Source organism: Phascolarctos cinereus, unplaced genomic scaffold (assembly GCF_003287225.1).
Source record: "Phascolarctos cinereus isolate Bilbo 61053 unplaced genomic scaffold, phaCin_HiC Scaffold_9;HRSCAF=440, whole genome shotgun sequence".
Lineage (NCBI taxonomy): Eukaryota > Metazoa > Chordata > Mammalia > Diprotodontia > Phascolarctidae > Phascolarctos > Phascolarctos cinereus.
In genome coordinates this window covers 211884265-211896734 of record NW_027556402.1, presented here as the reverse complement: position 1 = coordinate 211896734, position 12470 = coordinate 211884265, and the positions used below count along the sequence as shown (strand labels likewise).

At 38.5% G+C, this 12470-nt stretch overlaps 1 protein-coding gene across 3 annotated transcripts in view; it reads left to right on the top strand.

Annotated features, from left to right (window-relative positions):
* STK33 (serine/threonine kinase 33) overlaps positions 1-12470 on the top strand; it is a 243699-nt gene that overhangs the window by 160954 nt on the left and 70275 nt on the right. For all 3 annotated transcript variants that reach the window (XM_078148266.1, XM_078148265.1, XM_021001984.2), the window contains exon 8: positions 6959-7043. In XM_078148266.1, the coding sequence (XP_078004392.1) occupies positions 6959-7043 (85 nt within the window). The remainder of the gene's footprint in view (positions 1-6958; positions 7044-12470) is intronic.

Here is a 12470-nt window from a genome sequence, read left to right as displayed (position 1 = left end):
ATCTCTCTATCTGGTCCACAAGAATAATGTAAGAGACTTTCTCAGATGCTTTGCCAGTCTAGATACCCTCTAAAAATGAGCACTGAAATTAGTAATATATTTTTAAATTATCTTTATTGATAACTATAACATAGCCTTTTCCCTTTTCAGGGGAAACATCCCTCATAATGGAAGAAAAACAGCTTAGCAAAACTAACCAACAAATCAACTGAATCTTATAGTACATGTGTTGTTGCCCATCCATAGTGCTCCAACTCTGCAATGGAAAGAGGTGAATATTCTCGCCTGTTTCCAGAGGCCAGGATTGGTTTTTGTAAATATATAGTATTCAGTTGTATTGTTTTTGTTTTTTTCCATTTATAATAGTGTAGTCATTGTGCATATTGTTTTTCTAGTTCTGCTTATTTCACATATAATTCTTCCCATATTTTTCCGTATTATTCATGCTTTTTATTTCTTATGGTACAGTGATATTCTATTACATTAATGTACCACTGTTTGTTTAGTCATTTCTGAATTGATGGGCAACTACTTCATTTCTAGCTCTTTACTAATATTATAAGTATTGTTATGAATATTTTGTGAATATCAAACTTTTTTTTCTATCCTTGGGGAAGATGCTTAGCAATAGGATATCTGGTTCAAAGTGTATGAACATTGTAGTGGGAAATGACCTATTCTTGATGAAACAATAATGACTGTGATCATTGCTTCCTTTTCTAAATATTCACAGTCATTCTTTTTAATAACACATTTTGTTCTTTGTTGCCGATTAAAGTAACTCAATTCCCCAGAACACCCTGAAAATCCAAGTTTTTGGCTGTGTACTCAGTGAACACACTGGCTTTTCTACGCTTGGTGTACAACACTGGAATCCAACCTAGAGTCCAGACCAGATGGAGAATTTTTAATTTTAAATATATAGCATTACATGAAAAGGTCAGTCTAATTACAGGTGACCTCCAGCATTGCTGGTTTGCATGGGCATAGAGTTTCATTAATTTGCTTTTTTATTTTAATGATATATTACATTTTTATGTTCTAAAAATAAAAGGAAATAAGAATGAAGAAAAAATATACAAATTATAGCTCATAATAACATAATAAAATAGTAACACCCATGCAGACATGGAAGGATAACTAGCTTTATTGTGATACCTTTTTAAAATAATAGAAACATGCTAGAAGTTTGGGAATAAATATGCCAAAATTGACTATATTTTGCACTGTAAGAAATCAACATGAACAAACTATTTTGGCTTTAAAAATTTTTAAGACCTTGGAAGTCTAACCTGGCTTCTTCTGAGTACTAAACCCTCTATTGATCCAGTAAGTTAAATTAGATAAAAAAAGAAAATCTTATTTGTTAGAGGTTGATAAAAATGTACACTTATATACAAAACAAATACAAGATAATGAGAGTGAAGGCAGGGAGAGGAAATGAGCCTTGTAGCTGGGGGATCAGGAAAGACCTCAAGTAGAAGGTAGTCCTTGGGTTGAGTCTTGAAGAAAACTGCCATAGAGTGGGCAAAGAAAATTCTATGTAATAAATTTAGGAAGATTGGGGAGGGCCAGATTGTGAAGAGCTTAAATGGCAAATAGAGGAGTTTAATCCTAGAGGAAGTAAGGAATCATTGGAGTTTATTGATTAGAGGAGAAATATGATCAGGCCTGTATTTCGGGATAATTACCTTGGTAGCTATATCATGTTGGATGTATTAGAATAGGGAGAAATGAGTCAAGGAGGCCAATTAAAAGATTCTGGCAATAATCTAGATAAGATGACTGATGAGGTGATGAGAATCCGAACTAAGATAGTGTGAGTAGAGAAAAGGGAACAAGCAGGTTTGAGAAACATTTTAGAGGTAGAATTGACATGATTTGGCAACTTTTTGGAAATGGGGGTGAAGGAGAGTAGAATTGAGGATAACACTGAGGTTGTCTACCCTGGATGACATTAAGGATGGTGTCTTTACACAGAAGTTGGAGAAAGGGATATTGGAGGAAAGATAATGAGTTTAGTTTTAGATATATTGAGATGTCTTTCAGATACCCAGTTTGGAAAGATCAGTAGGAAACTGATGATATAACACTGAAGGTTAGGAGAGAGATTGCTACTGGATATAGCTTTGGGGATAATTGGCATGGAGATGATAATTGAATCCATTGTTGATGAATATAGAAAGAGATGAGAAGGGTAACAAGGATAAAGTCTTAGGCTATACTCATAGTTAGTATGTGGAATATTGATACTGATCCTACAAAGGAGATTGAAAAGTGGCAGTCATACAGGCAGGAAGAGAATAAAATGAGAATAGTGTCACAGAAATCTAGAGAGGAGAGAGTATGTAGGAAGACAGGATTGTCGGTAATGCCAAATGGTGCAGAAAGGTCAAAAAGGATAAATGTTGAGAAGGAAATCTTTGATTTGGTTATTATAAGAACATTGGTAATATTGGAGAAAGAAGTTTCAGTGAAGTGATAAAGTCAGAAGCCTGATTATATTTTTAGAAGAGAAGTAGTGGAATACAAGTGGAAATAGCTCTTTCCAGAAGTAAAAGAGGCTATAGAGATAAGGTCAAGGAGCTGTGAAATGAATATAAGGGGAAAAGAAGGAATAGACTGAATGACCATGATTTTTCTCAGCAATGTATGTCAAGGGCTTCATCCAATAAGGTGGGAGGAGTGGGTGCTATGGGAGTCTAGAGTAGAGAAAAGGAAATTTGTAGCAGCCACTTGATGTCTCTTTGGTAGTATTTCTAAAACTATAAAATGATCATGGAGACAAGGTATACCTTTGCTTTATCCTTGTTTGTACTAGGAAAGCTTCTAGTGTTCCTACACTGGAAACAATAATTAATATCTGTTTTAAATATACGCTTTTACTTAATTATATTAAAGAAATACCCATCTATATCTCTACTTTTTAGGGTTTTTAACATAAATGTCCATCCAATTTCCTGCAGAATTCTTCCCTTTTCACACAGAAGAGGAGCAGACCTGAAGGTGAACCCTTAAGCACTTATTAGCTCCCATTTAAACTATTATAATTTCATAGCTGGTTTCCCTAACTCCAGTCTCTCCCATCTTCAATCCATTCTAAACCCAGCTACCAAAATAACCTTCCTACTACATAGGTCTGAGCATGAGTGATTCTTGTTCAAGGACTTTCACTGGTTATATCATTGCTTACTAAATAAGGTGCAGACTTCTTAACCCGCCATTCAGTGCCTTTAACAATCTTGTTTCCAAACTACCTCTCCAGTCTTATCAAATACTCCTCTCCTATACATTTTCCATGCTCCAACCAAAGTGGACTACTATTTCCCATTCTTTTATAACCATTTCCCATCTCCTTTTTTTCAAACTATTCTTCATACTTAGAATGGATATCTTTCCATTTCCATCTATTGAAATCTCTCATGGTGCTCAGCAACTGGAAAATGACTGAACAAATTATAGTATGTCAATGTAATGGAATACTATTGTGCAGGAAGAAATGATGAAAAGGATGGCTTCAGTAAAATCTGGGAAAACTTTTGATGAAAAAATTGATGCAGAGTGAAGGAGGAAAACAAGGAAAATGATGTATTTAGTACAATAGCAGCAATATTATAAAAACAAACAACTTTGAAAACTTTAAGAATTCTGATCAGTGCAATGACCAGCCTTGATTCCAAAGTACTAATAATGAAGCATGCTACCCACCTCCTGACAGAGACATAATGGTCTAAGGGTACAGAATACAACATTTTTGGACATGGCCTATGAAGGATTGTTTTTGCTTGACTAAATATATTTATTACTAGAGTTCTGAATTTCTTTTTTCTTTTTCCAAAGGGAAGATGGGTGGGAGAGAAAAATCAATTTTTGTTCATTGAAAAAAGTTTAATTTTAAAAAGTAAATCTCTTCCTTCAAGAATCCAACTTAGGTGCTGCCAACTCTGTGAAACCTTCCCCTGGTTGGTCTCTCCCTCTTAAAATATCTTTCAAAACTTTGTTTAGCCCTCTCCTTTGTATTTACCACTTGCTAGCTTATGGTTATTTGTATGCAGGAATACTCCATGTAAAGTTGTCATAACTAGTGACATTTTAATAATGCTATTAATACATTATTAACATGTTCCTTAATATTACAAAATCCCATTATAACATTTCTTTTAGTTCATTCAACAAGTGAGAGGCAGCCTTAATGTAGTGTATCTTAGAAAGCTAACTTCAGAGCCAGAAAGACCAGACATATAACTCTGAGCAAGTAATTTAAGCTCTCATTGCTTTGGACAAATTTTTAAGACTGCAAGTTGCAGAAAAGATCCTGACCTGCATTGGCAGAGGATGTTTCTTCACCTGGGGCTCCCTTTATCAATGAAACCATAGGTCTGGTCCCTCTCCTCTATCCTCTCAATAACCAAAGACCATCTTGATCTTCCAGGCCCCTCTCCTTCAGAATCTACCTGCCTGCCTCTCCCAGTCACCACCTTCTACCTTGTAAGTTCATTCACCATGAACTGGCTTTTCTTAGATAAATCTCAAAACCCCGTGGCATCATCTCCTATTTCACCCTGCTGTAGGCTCAAAAGATGTGACTCTTCTACAGCTAAAGCCAACCCCTCTACACGCACCTTAGATCCCACACTCTCCTATCTTCTTCAGCATATTGCACAACTAGAGTCCCTCTCTGACCTTCAGTCTTCTCCCTACTTTTCTTTTCCTGATACCTACAAAATAGGGTCAAGCTTCTCCCATGCTTAAAAATTTCCAAAAGCTGTCTATACTCATCTCTGTTTATGCTCTTTTGTTTGCTTCTCAGTGCTCTGCATTCTGGCTTCCCACTACTTCACTCAAACCACTCAACCCTTCGATTGAAACTGCTCTCTCCAAAGTTACCAGTGTTCTCCTCATTACTTTCTCTGATGGTCTTTTATAACTCTTCATTCTTTCTGAACTCTGTAGCATCTGACACTGCGGACCACACTCTCCTTTTAGATAGTCTGTCCTCTAGGTTTTCATGATATTTCTCTCATCTCCAATTCTTTTCCTCTCCCACTCTCCTTTTTCATCTCTTCCTCTCTCTCCTTCCCTCTTCAGTCTCCTTTGCTGGCTCATCATCTGTATCATACTTCTAACTGTAGGTATACTCCAAGGCTTAGTCCTTAGTCCCAGTCTCTTCACTTTATATTGCTTCCCTGGCTGACTTCATCAATCCACATGTGTTCAATTTTCATCTCTATACAGATAGTTCCCAGGTCTCTTGAACTTTAATCCTGCATTTCCCATTGCCTTTTGGGCATTTCAAACCAGAGGCATCTCAACTTCGAGTTGACCAAAAGCATCATGTTTCTATCAAAACCAACCTCTCTTTCATTTTTATCCTTCAGTCACCTAGATTTACATCCTCACCATTCTTTTCAACTCTTCTCCCTTATATCCAGTAAGTTGACATATTGTGTCATTTCTCAAACCTGTCCTCTTCCCACTACTCACATGATCACCATCCTAGTTGAAACCTTTATAACTCTCACCTAGACTATTACAAAAACCTCCTAATGGTCATCTTACCTCAAGTCTCTCCCTGCTCTATCATTCATCCTTTATGCAGATGCCAAAGTGATTTTCCTAAAGTGCAGGTCTGATTGTGCCACTTCCCTTCTCAGTAAACTACAGTGGCTCCCTTGTTACCTCCAGAATCCGCATAAACTCTTCTGTTTGGTTTTTAAACCCCTTCACTACCTGCCCCAACATATCTTTTCCTGTCTTGTTGATCATCATTCTCCTTTCCTCACTCTTGGGTCCAACCAGACTAGTCTTCTTCCTGCTCCTGTCTCTTTTCACCGCCATTCCTGGAACCTACTCCCTCTTCGCTCCTGTCTCTTAGGACTGTCTCATTTATGTCAAAACTCAGCTCAAATAATACCTTCTAAATGAAGCCATTTCTGATCTTCCCCCTTCCTCCCATTATCCTTTACCTACACAATTACCTTTTATTTATCTTGTAAATATTTTATGTTTTGTATATAATAATATATGGGTGTATTGCTTCCCCTGGTAGAATGTAAGTTTTTTGACTTTAGGGACTGTTTTATATATATAATAGTCCCTAAATATATATACATATATATATATATATACATATATATTTATGAAATATATATATAGCTATAGTTATATAGCTTATAGCTATAGGTATGTATGTATGTATGTATATATGTGTGTGTATATTTATATTTATATACACATGTATATATATTATATATACATGTATACACACATACATATATGTATGTGTGTGGTTTTTAACCTTTGGTCTCTACATATGTATGCATGCACACATACATACATACATACATACATACATACATACATACACACACACATACACACACACACATACAGGCGTGGAAAGTTGGCAGATATCTGGATGTACTGATAGCTAAGGGTCCTAACTGGGGAAGATCAGGGAAGCTCTGGGAGCTCTCATCCTGGAGTAGGATGTATATATACATATGCATGTATATATACACATATATACACACATGCAAACATATCCCATTCATAATACTGTTGGTATAGCTCTAAATGTCCCCATAAGAGCTGCTTAATCACTTAAAGTCATGTGTTCATGAAAGAGGTTAATGATAGGCAGGGTAAACCTGTAAATAGTTTTTTATTTCCCCTACTAGATCATAAGCTTTTTTTTGTGAAGGCAAAGGTTCTGGTTTTATCTCTGAATTAAGCAAAGTGCATTTATTAGGTGCTTAACAAATGTTTGTTTAACTGAATTAAAAACAAAGTGTGGTCAGTGCTCCTAATTAACTTAGTGATGAAGGAAGGCCTTCCAAAGTCACCCCAACTCCTCTGTTACCTGAGCTCTGAATTTCTGTCACTGGATTTTTCCGGTTGGAAATAGAGAGCTGCCTGGCAATGCTGCACCCTGATACTCTTGAGTTTCTTCTCCTAGGTGACTGATTTTGGTTTAGCGGTGCAAAAAGAGGGTGGATGTGAAGCCATGTTTCAGACGACTTGTGGGACTCCTATTTATATGGGTAAGTTCAACATTTCAAGGTTCTAAATCATAAAAAAAAACTGATTGGAAATAAACTATAAAGCTTTACTAATATAATGTGGTTTTCCCTTCACCATTGAAGAGTAATAAGGAACACTCATTACTTAGATTTTTCAACTTAGAAATGACCTTATTAGAGATCATATTCAATCAAATTCATTCAAGGGGGAAGAAAACTGAAGCTCAAAACAGGGGAGGACTTGCTTGAGGCATTGGGAGCGTCAGGACTGGAAATTCTGTTCAATGCCAGATGTAGTTACTGAGCATCTGCTCTGTGCCAGGTCCTGGGGACACAAAGACAAAATAAAAGAGTGCCTGCCCTCAATAACCTTACACTTCTTTGGAGGGAAAACAACACGTGCACCTATAAATAAATACAAAATTCATTCAAAGTGATTTCTAGAGGACAGGAGTAAGGTCTAATATGAAGAGCAGTTTGTTAGCAATAGGATAGGGGTTTGGAGGGCACAATGTAGGAGAGAGATAGAGACATTAGAGGGATGGAGCTAATCTGAATGAGTAGAAGGGAGCTGAGAGTAGTGTGAGTCAGGGGAGGAAGCTTCAGCCTAGGCAGCCTAGAACTCAGAATTATAAGTTGAACTATAGAAATAGTTTTTTGCTTTGATTTTTTTTTTTGCCCTGAAACAATATATCTGTTGATTTGATTATCAGCAGATATGTGCTAAACCAGCCTAGTGGTCATGGCAGAGGTTGGGGTTCTAGTTATCAGAGGGTGACTCTTCTGATCACCAGTTCTGCCTCAAGGCTCAGCCCAGTGCTGAGTAAATGATTTCCCCTAGGAAGTAGCCCACAGCAGGCGCCTCAGGAGGGCCTTTGGACCTGGACGAATGGGCAGTGTGGAAGGGGAAGGGTGGCAGGGCAGGCAGATGAGCAGACTCTGGCTTGACCTCAAGGCTAAGGCATAGGTCGATGGAGTCCCAGGGCCATTCTGAGCCCAAGTTTTCTCACTCTGAATCCATTACACTTTCCACTTATCCATACTGCTTCCTACCAGTCTTTTCGAACTGAAAAGAGATAGTTGGTCTGTGGTCTAGCCATAGAACTCTATGCAAACATGTTGGGCTACCTGGATGTGCCATGTTTCACATTACCTGGCTGTGTAGCAGACATCACGGAACTAAGCAAGAATAAACTAATCCCCACAAGCCCTTGTGAAGTCCTAGGCACTGTGCTAAACACTATAAAGCCAAAACAATGGAACAGTTCCTGCTCTCAAGAAGCTTATATTCTGTAGGGAGGTAAAACATGTACAACAGGTAACATACAAATATATGCGAAGTAAGTAGATTCAGACTAATATTGAGAGGAAGGCACCAGCAGCTGTGGGGATCAGGAAAGCCCTTGTATTGAGCAGAAAGGAGAGATACAGTCAGGACAGAGAAGTAGAGACCAGGTCTCAGGCTATCGCAACAGTCCATATGAGACATATTGCTGGCCAGAACAATGGCGGTAAAAAGGGAATAGATTTGAATGGAGGTTGTGCAGTTAGAATAGAATGGATAAGCTTTGACAGCTGATTGTCTCCAACAGGTGAGAAGAGAGTAGGAATGACTCCAAGGTTACAAACCTCGGGGACCAGAAGGAAGGTGGTACCCTTGGAAGGGAGAGGGAAGCTAGAAAGACAAAATCAGTGGCTTATGTTGGCTCCACTTTGCTTATTTCCTGAACATGCTTATGTTGTGCTCAACATAATTCCCATGGTAGGGTCAATAATGACAGGGCAGGTGATTAGTCCAGGTAACCTTTCAGGTCCCTTCGAACCCCGAGCCTCTGTTATTCTCATTTCACCTTACTAAGTGTTTTTCATATATCTCAGATATGGATCTCAGTAGATCCATTATTATCCCCATTCTACAAATTAGGCATGTGAGTCCTTGAGGGCTAAAGTGACTTATCTAAGGTCACCAGGCTATCCCTGTGAGTGACAGGACCAGAACAACTTGGTCCTTGCTGTGTGAATATAAAGAGCATTAATTTGAGTGAACATACCAGAACTTGCCATAGTTGGGCAGATGGAGACATATATAAACATAAATATTTAATCTTTCAAAATGGAAAGATGATCAAGAGAATTTTTAAAAATATAATAATTTTAACCAACCTTTTTCACTCTTAAAGGTAGCCATTTATCAGTGCTCAAATATTTGGAAATTGGTTATGCTTTTTGTCATTACCCTCATTCTTTCTTCCTTGTCCTCCTCCTTCTTTTTCCCTTCTACTTTTGGCTTTTTCATTGTTCTGTCACCAAAAGAAGAGTAAAGAAGAAGAAATAGAATGCAACCCAGAGAAGCAGTATAGTATTTAGGAAAAGGATGTTGGAATAGAGTCAAGAGAAACCTGGTTTCTAATATCAGCTCTGACTCTTAACTAGCTGTGTGACCATGATCTGTAAAATGGGGATAATAACACTTGTAATAGCAATATTGCAGGTTTGTTGTGAGGATCAGATGAAATGACATGTGTTAAAACACTCTGTAAACCTTGAATCTTTGTCTAATTCTTGTTGTCTTTATGTGTCCTTTGGCAAGGCACTTCCCTTCTGTTGAGTCTCGGTGAACTACCTACCTCATTTAGTTGTTGCAAGAGTCAAATGAGCAAATCGTATTTATGCTTTGTATACGTCAGTGGTGCAGTGGAGGGAGTGCCAGGTCTGGAGTCAGGAAGACCTGAGTTCAATTTCAGCCTCAGACGCTTATTAGCTATGTGACCTTGGGCAAGTCACTTCACCCTGTTTGCCTCAGTTTCCTCCTCTGTAAAATGCGCTGGAGACAGAAATGGCAAACCCCTCCAGTATCTTTGCCAGGAAAATCACAAATGGGGTCTTGAAGAGTCTGCTACGACTAAAATGACTCAACAGTACTTTAAAGCACCACCAAGTATGAGTTATTATTACTGCTAATCCATTTTTATTCTTGTTAATTTTTCCATAAAAGGCATACATGTGCATGTAGACTTGGGGCCTGAAACAGTTGTCTAAAATGTGCTTTTTGTATTGTGTGACTTTTGTTTATGAAGCCACTTTCACTTTAGCAAAGATAATTCAAAGTTGGCTTTACAGGTGTGCCTCACTTTATGCAGCAGAAATGTTCTTTAAAAATTGTGTATCAGGGCAGCTAGGTGGCGCAGTGGATAGAGCACCGGCCCTGAAGTCAGGAGGACCTGAGTTCAAATATGGCCTCAGACTAAACACTTGATACTTACTAGCTGTGTGACCCTGGGCAAGTCACTTAGCTCCAATTGCCTAAAAAAAAAAATAAAACAACCCCCCAAAACCCCAAAACAAATAAAAATTGTGTATCGGGGCAGCTAGGTGGTGCAGTGGATAGAGCACAGGTCCTGATGTTAGGAGGACCTGAGTTCAAATCCGGCTTCAGATCAAACTCTTGACACTTACTAGCTGTGTGACTCTGGGTAAGTGACTTAATCACAATTGCCAAAAAAAAAAAAAGTCGTGTATCAATCTTGTTTAGGCAGATCACATTTTGGTAAGGGAGATTTATTTATTAATTTTATTAGTTTTATTATTTTATTATTATTTTTAAATTTATTAATTTTAAAGAGATTTGCTTGTGGAGCCTTTTGTTGATAAATCAACAAGCCCTGAGTCAAGCTTAAAGCAACCCTGTGGGTTTTGCAGCCTACTTTGTCATTGACTCAGCCTGGGTTCCAGTCTTAGGTCTAATATTAAACAGTAGTATGACCTCATACAAATCATTTGACCCCTCTCCTATGTTTTATTGTTCTTGTTCAGCCATTTCAGTTGAGACTAACCCTTTGTGAGCCCATTTGGAGATTTCTTGGCAAAGATACTAAAGAGGTTCGCCATTTCCTTCTCCAGCTCATTTAACAGACGTTTCCTTGAGGCACACGTGGTGACTTGCCCAGGGTCACATAGCTAGTAAGTGTCTTATATGTAGAATCATAGCATTTTCTAGCTGAAGGAGACCTTGGAGATAATCTTTTTCCAAGCTCATAGAGATCTCTAAAGTTCTCTTCTGGTTCCAGTTACCCTGTGATTCCAAGCCGGGTGACCATATGTGTCACTGGAATTCTTTGCTACAGTTTTCTCATCTCTAAAATGGGGACATTAATATTTGCCCTGCCTACTTCAAGGATCAAATGAGATAACAGTGTAAAAGTAGTATAAAAAATTAAAAGTAAAGAACAGACCTTTGGTAATTGTCTGAATTTGTAAAGTCAATTTTTGCATATTAAGTTTATTTGAAGCAAAGCACACCTGGATAATACTTCGAGCTTTATGAGTGTCGGTCCACCCTCCACTTAGGTCAGTCACAGCCTATCCCTACTCCAGACCATCTCTGAGAGTTGAGATGGCTGAAAAAAGTTTACTATCCAGTGCCAGTCTTTAGGTAAAGAGCATCTTAGTGAGGCAGGTCCTCAGACAATAAATTGAGAGCCCTTTTCTGGAGACTTTCCAGCCAGAGCTGCTTTAGGGACAGCTGCTACTGACGTCCTTGGCTTCTTTCAAGGTTTGTCTCGTGTGCCACCCGCCTCTCCAGGAAGCTCTTGCTGATTCCCCACTCTTTTTCTCCTCGTGTCCTCTGACATTGCCTTATTGTTTACCTGTTTATATCCTCCAGTACAAGAGTCAGCTCCCTGAAAGCAGGAAGTCTTCATTTCTGTCTTACATGGAATAAGCATTTAATGAATGTTCTTAAGTGAATCAAATTGAATGCAAAAGCCTATAGTAAGGCACAGGGAGACATTAGAGCAAGAGCCAGTAACCTGCAGCCTCAAGGTCACATGTGGCCTTCTAGGTCCTTGGGTGTGGCCCTTTGGCTGAGTCCAAGTTTTACAGAAAAAATCCTTTTATTAAGGGGATTTGTTCTGTGAAGTTTGGATTCAGTCAAAGGGCTGCACTTGAGGACCTAGAGGTCCACATGTGGCCTCAAGGCCACAGGTTCCCCACCCCTGCGTTAGAGTAAAGCTTTAGTGGAGAATCTCTGTAATACTTCCATACTTGGAGAAGCTCATCCACCATTACAGATCACATCCCATCCATGCCTTCTCATCCCATGCAATGTTTGTTTCTATCTTTGCTATAACTCCTCCCTAGGAGATCCATCCAATGTGGTAGAGGCTTCCTCTGGTTCTTTTAATAACAAATGGTGGCATTTAATTATGTCATTTTTTTTTATGAAGAACATGACTTTGCGGTCTTGCATTTGTGTAGACAATTAATCAACAGACATTCATTAAGCACCTGCAATGTGCCGGGTACCATCCTAAGCACTGGATCCAAGACAAAAGTGAAAACAGCCTTTGCTTTCAAGGGAATAGAGAGCCTCTTGTTTTTAAAGCAAGGAGGTCCTAGCAAGTTTTTGGAGTCTGCTTTGTCATTGACTCAGTCCCAGCTGTCATACTA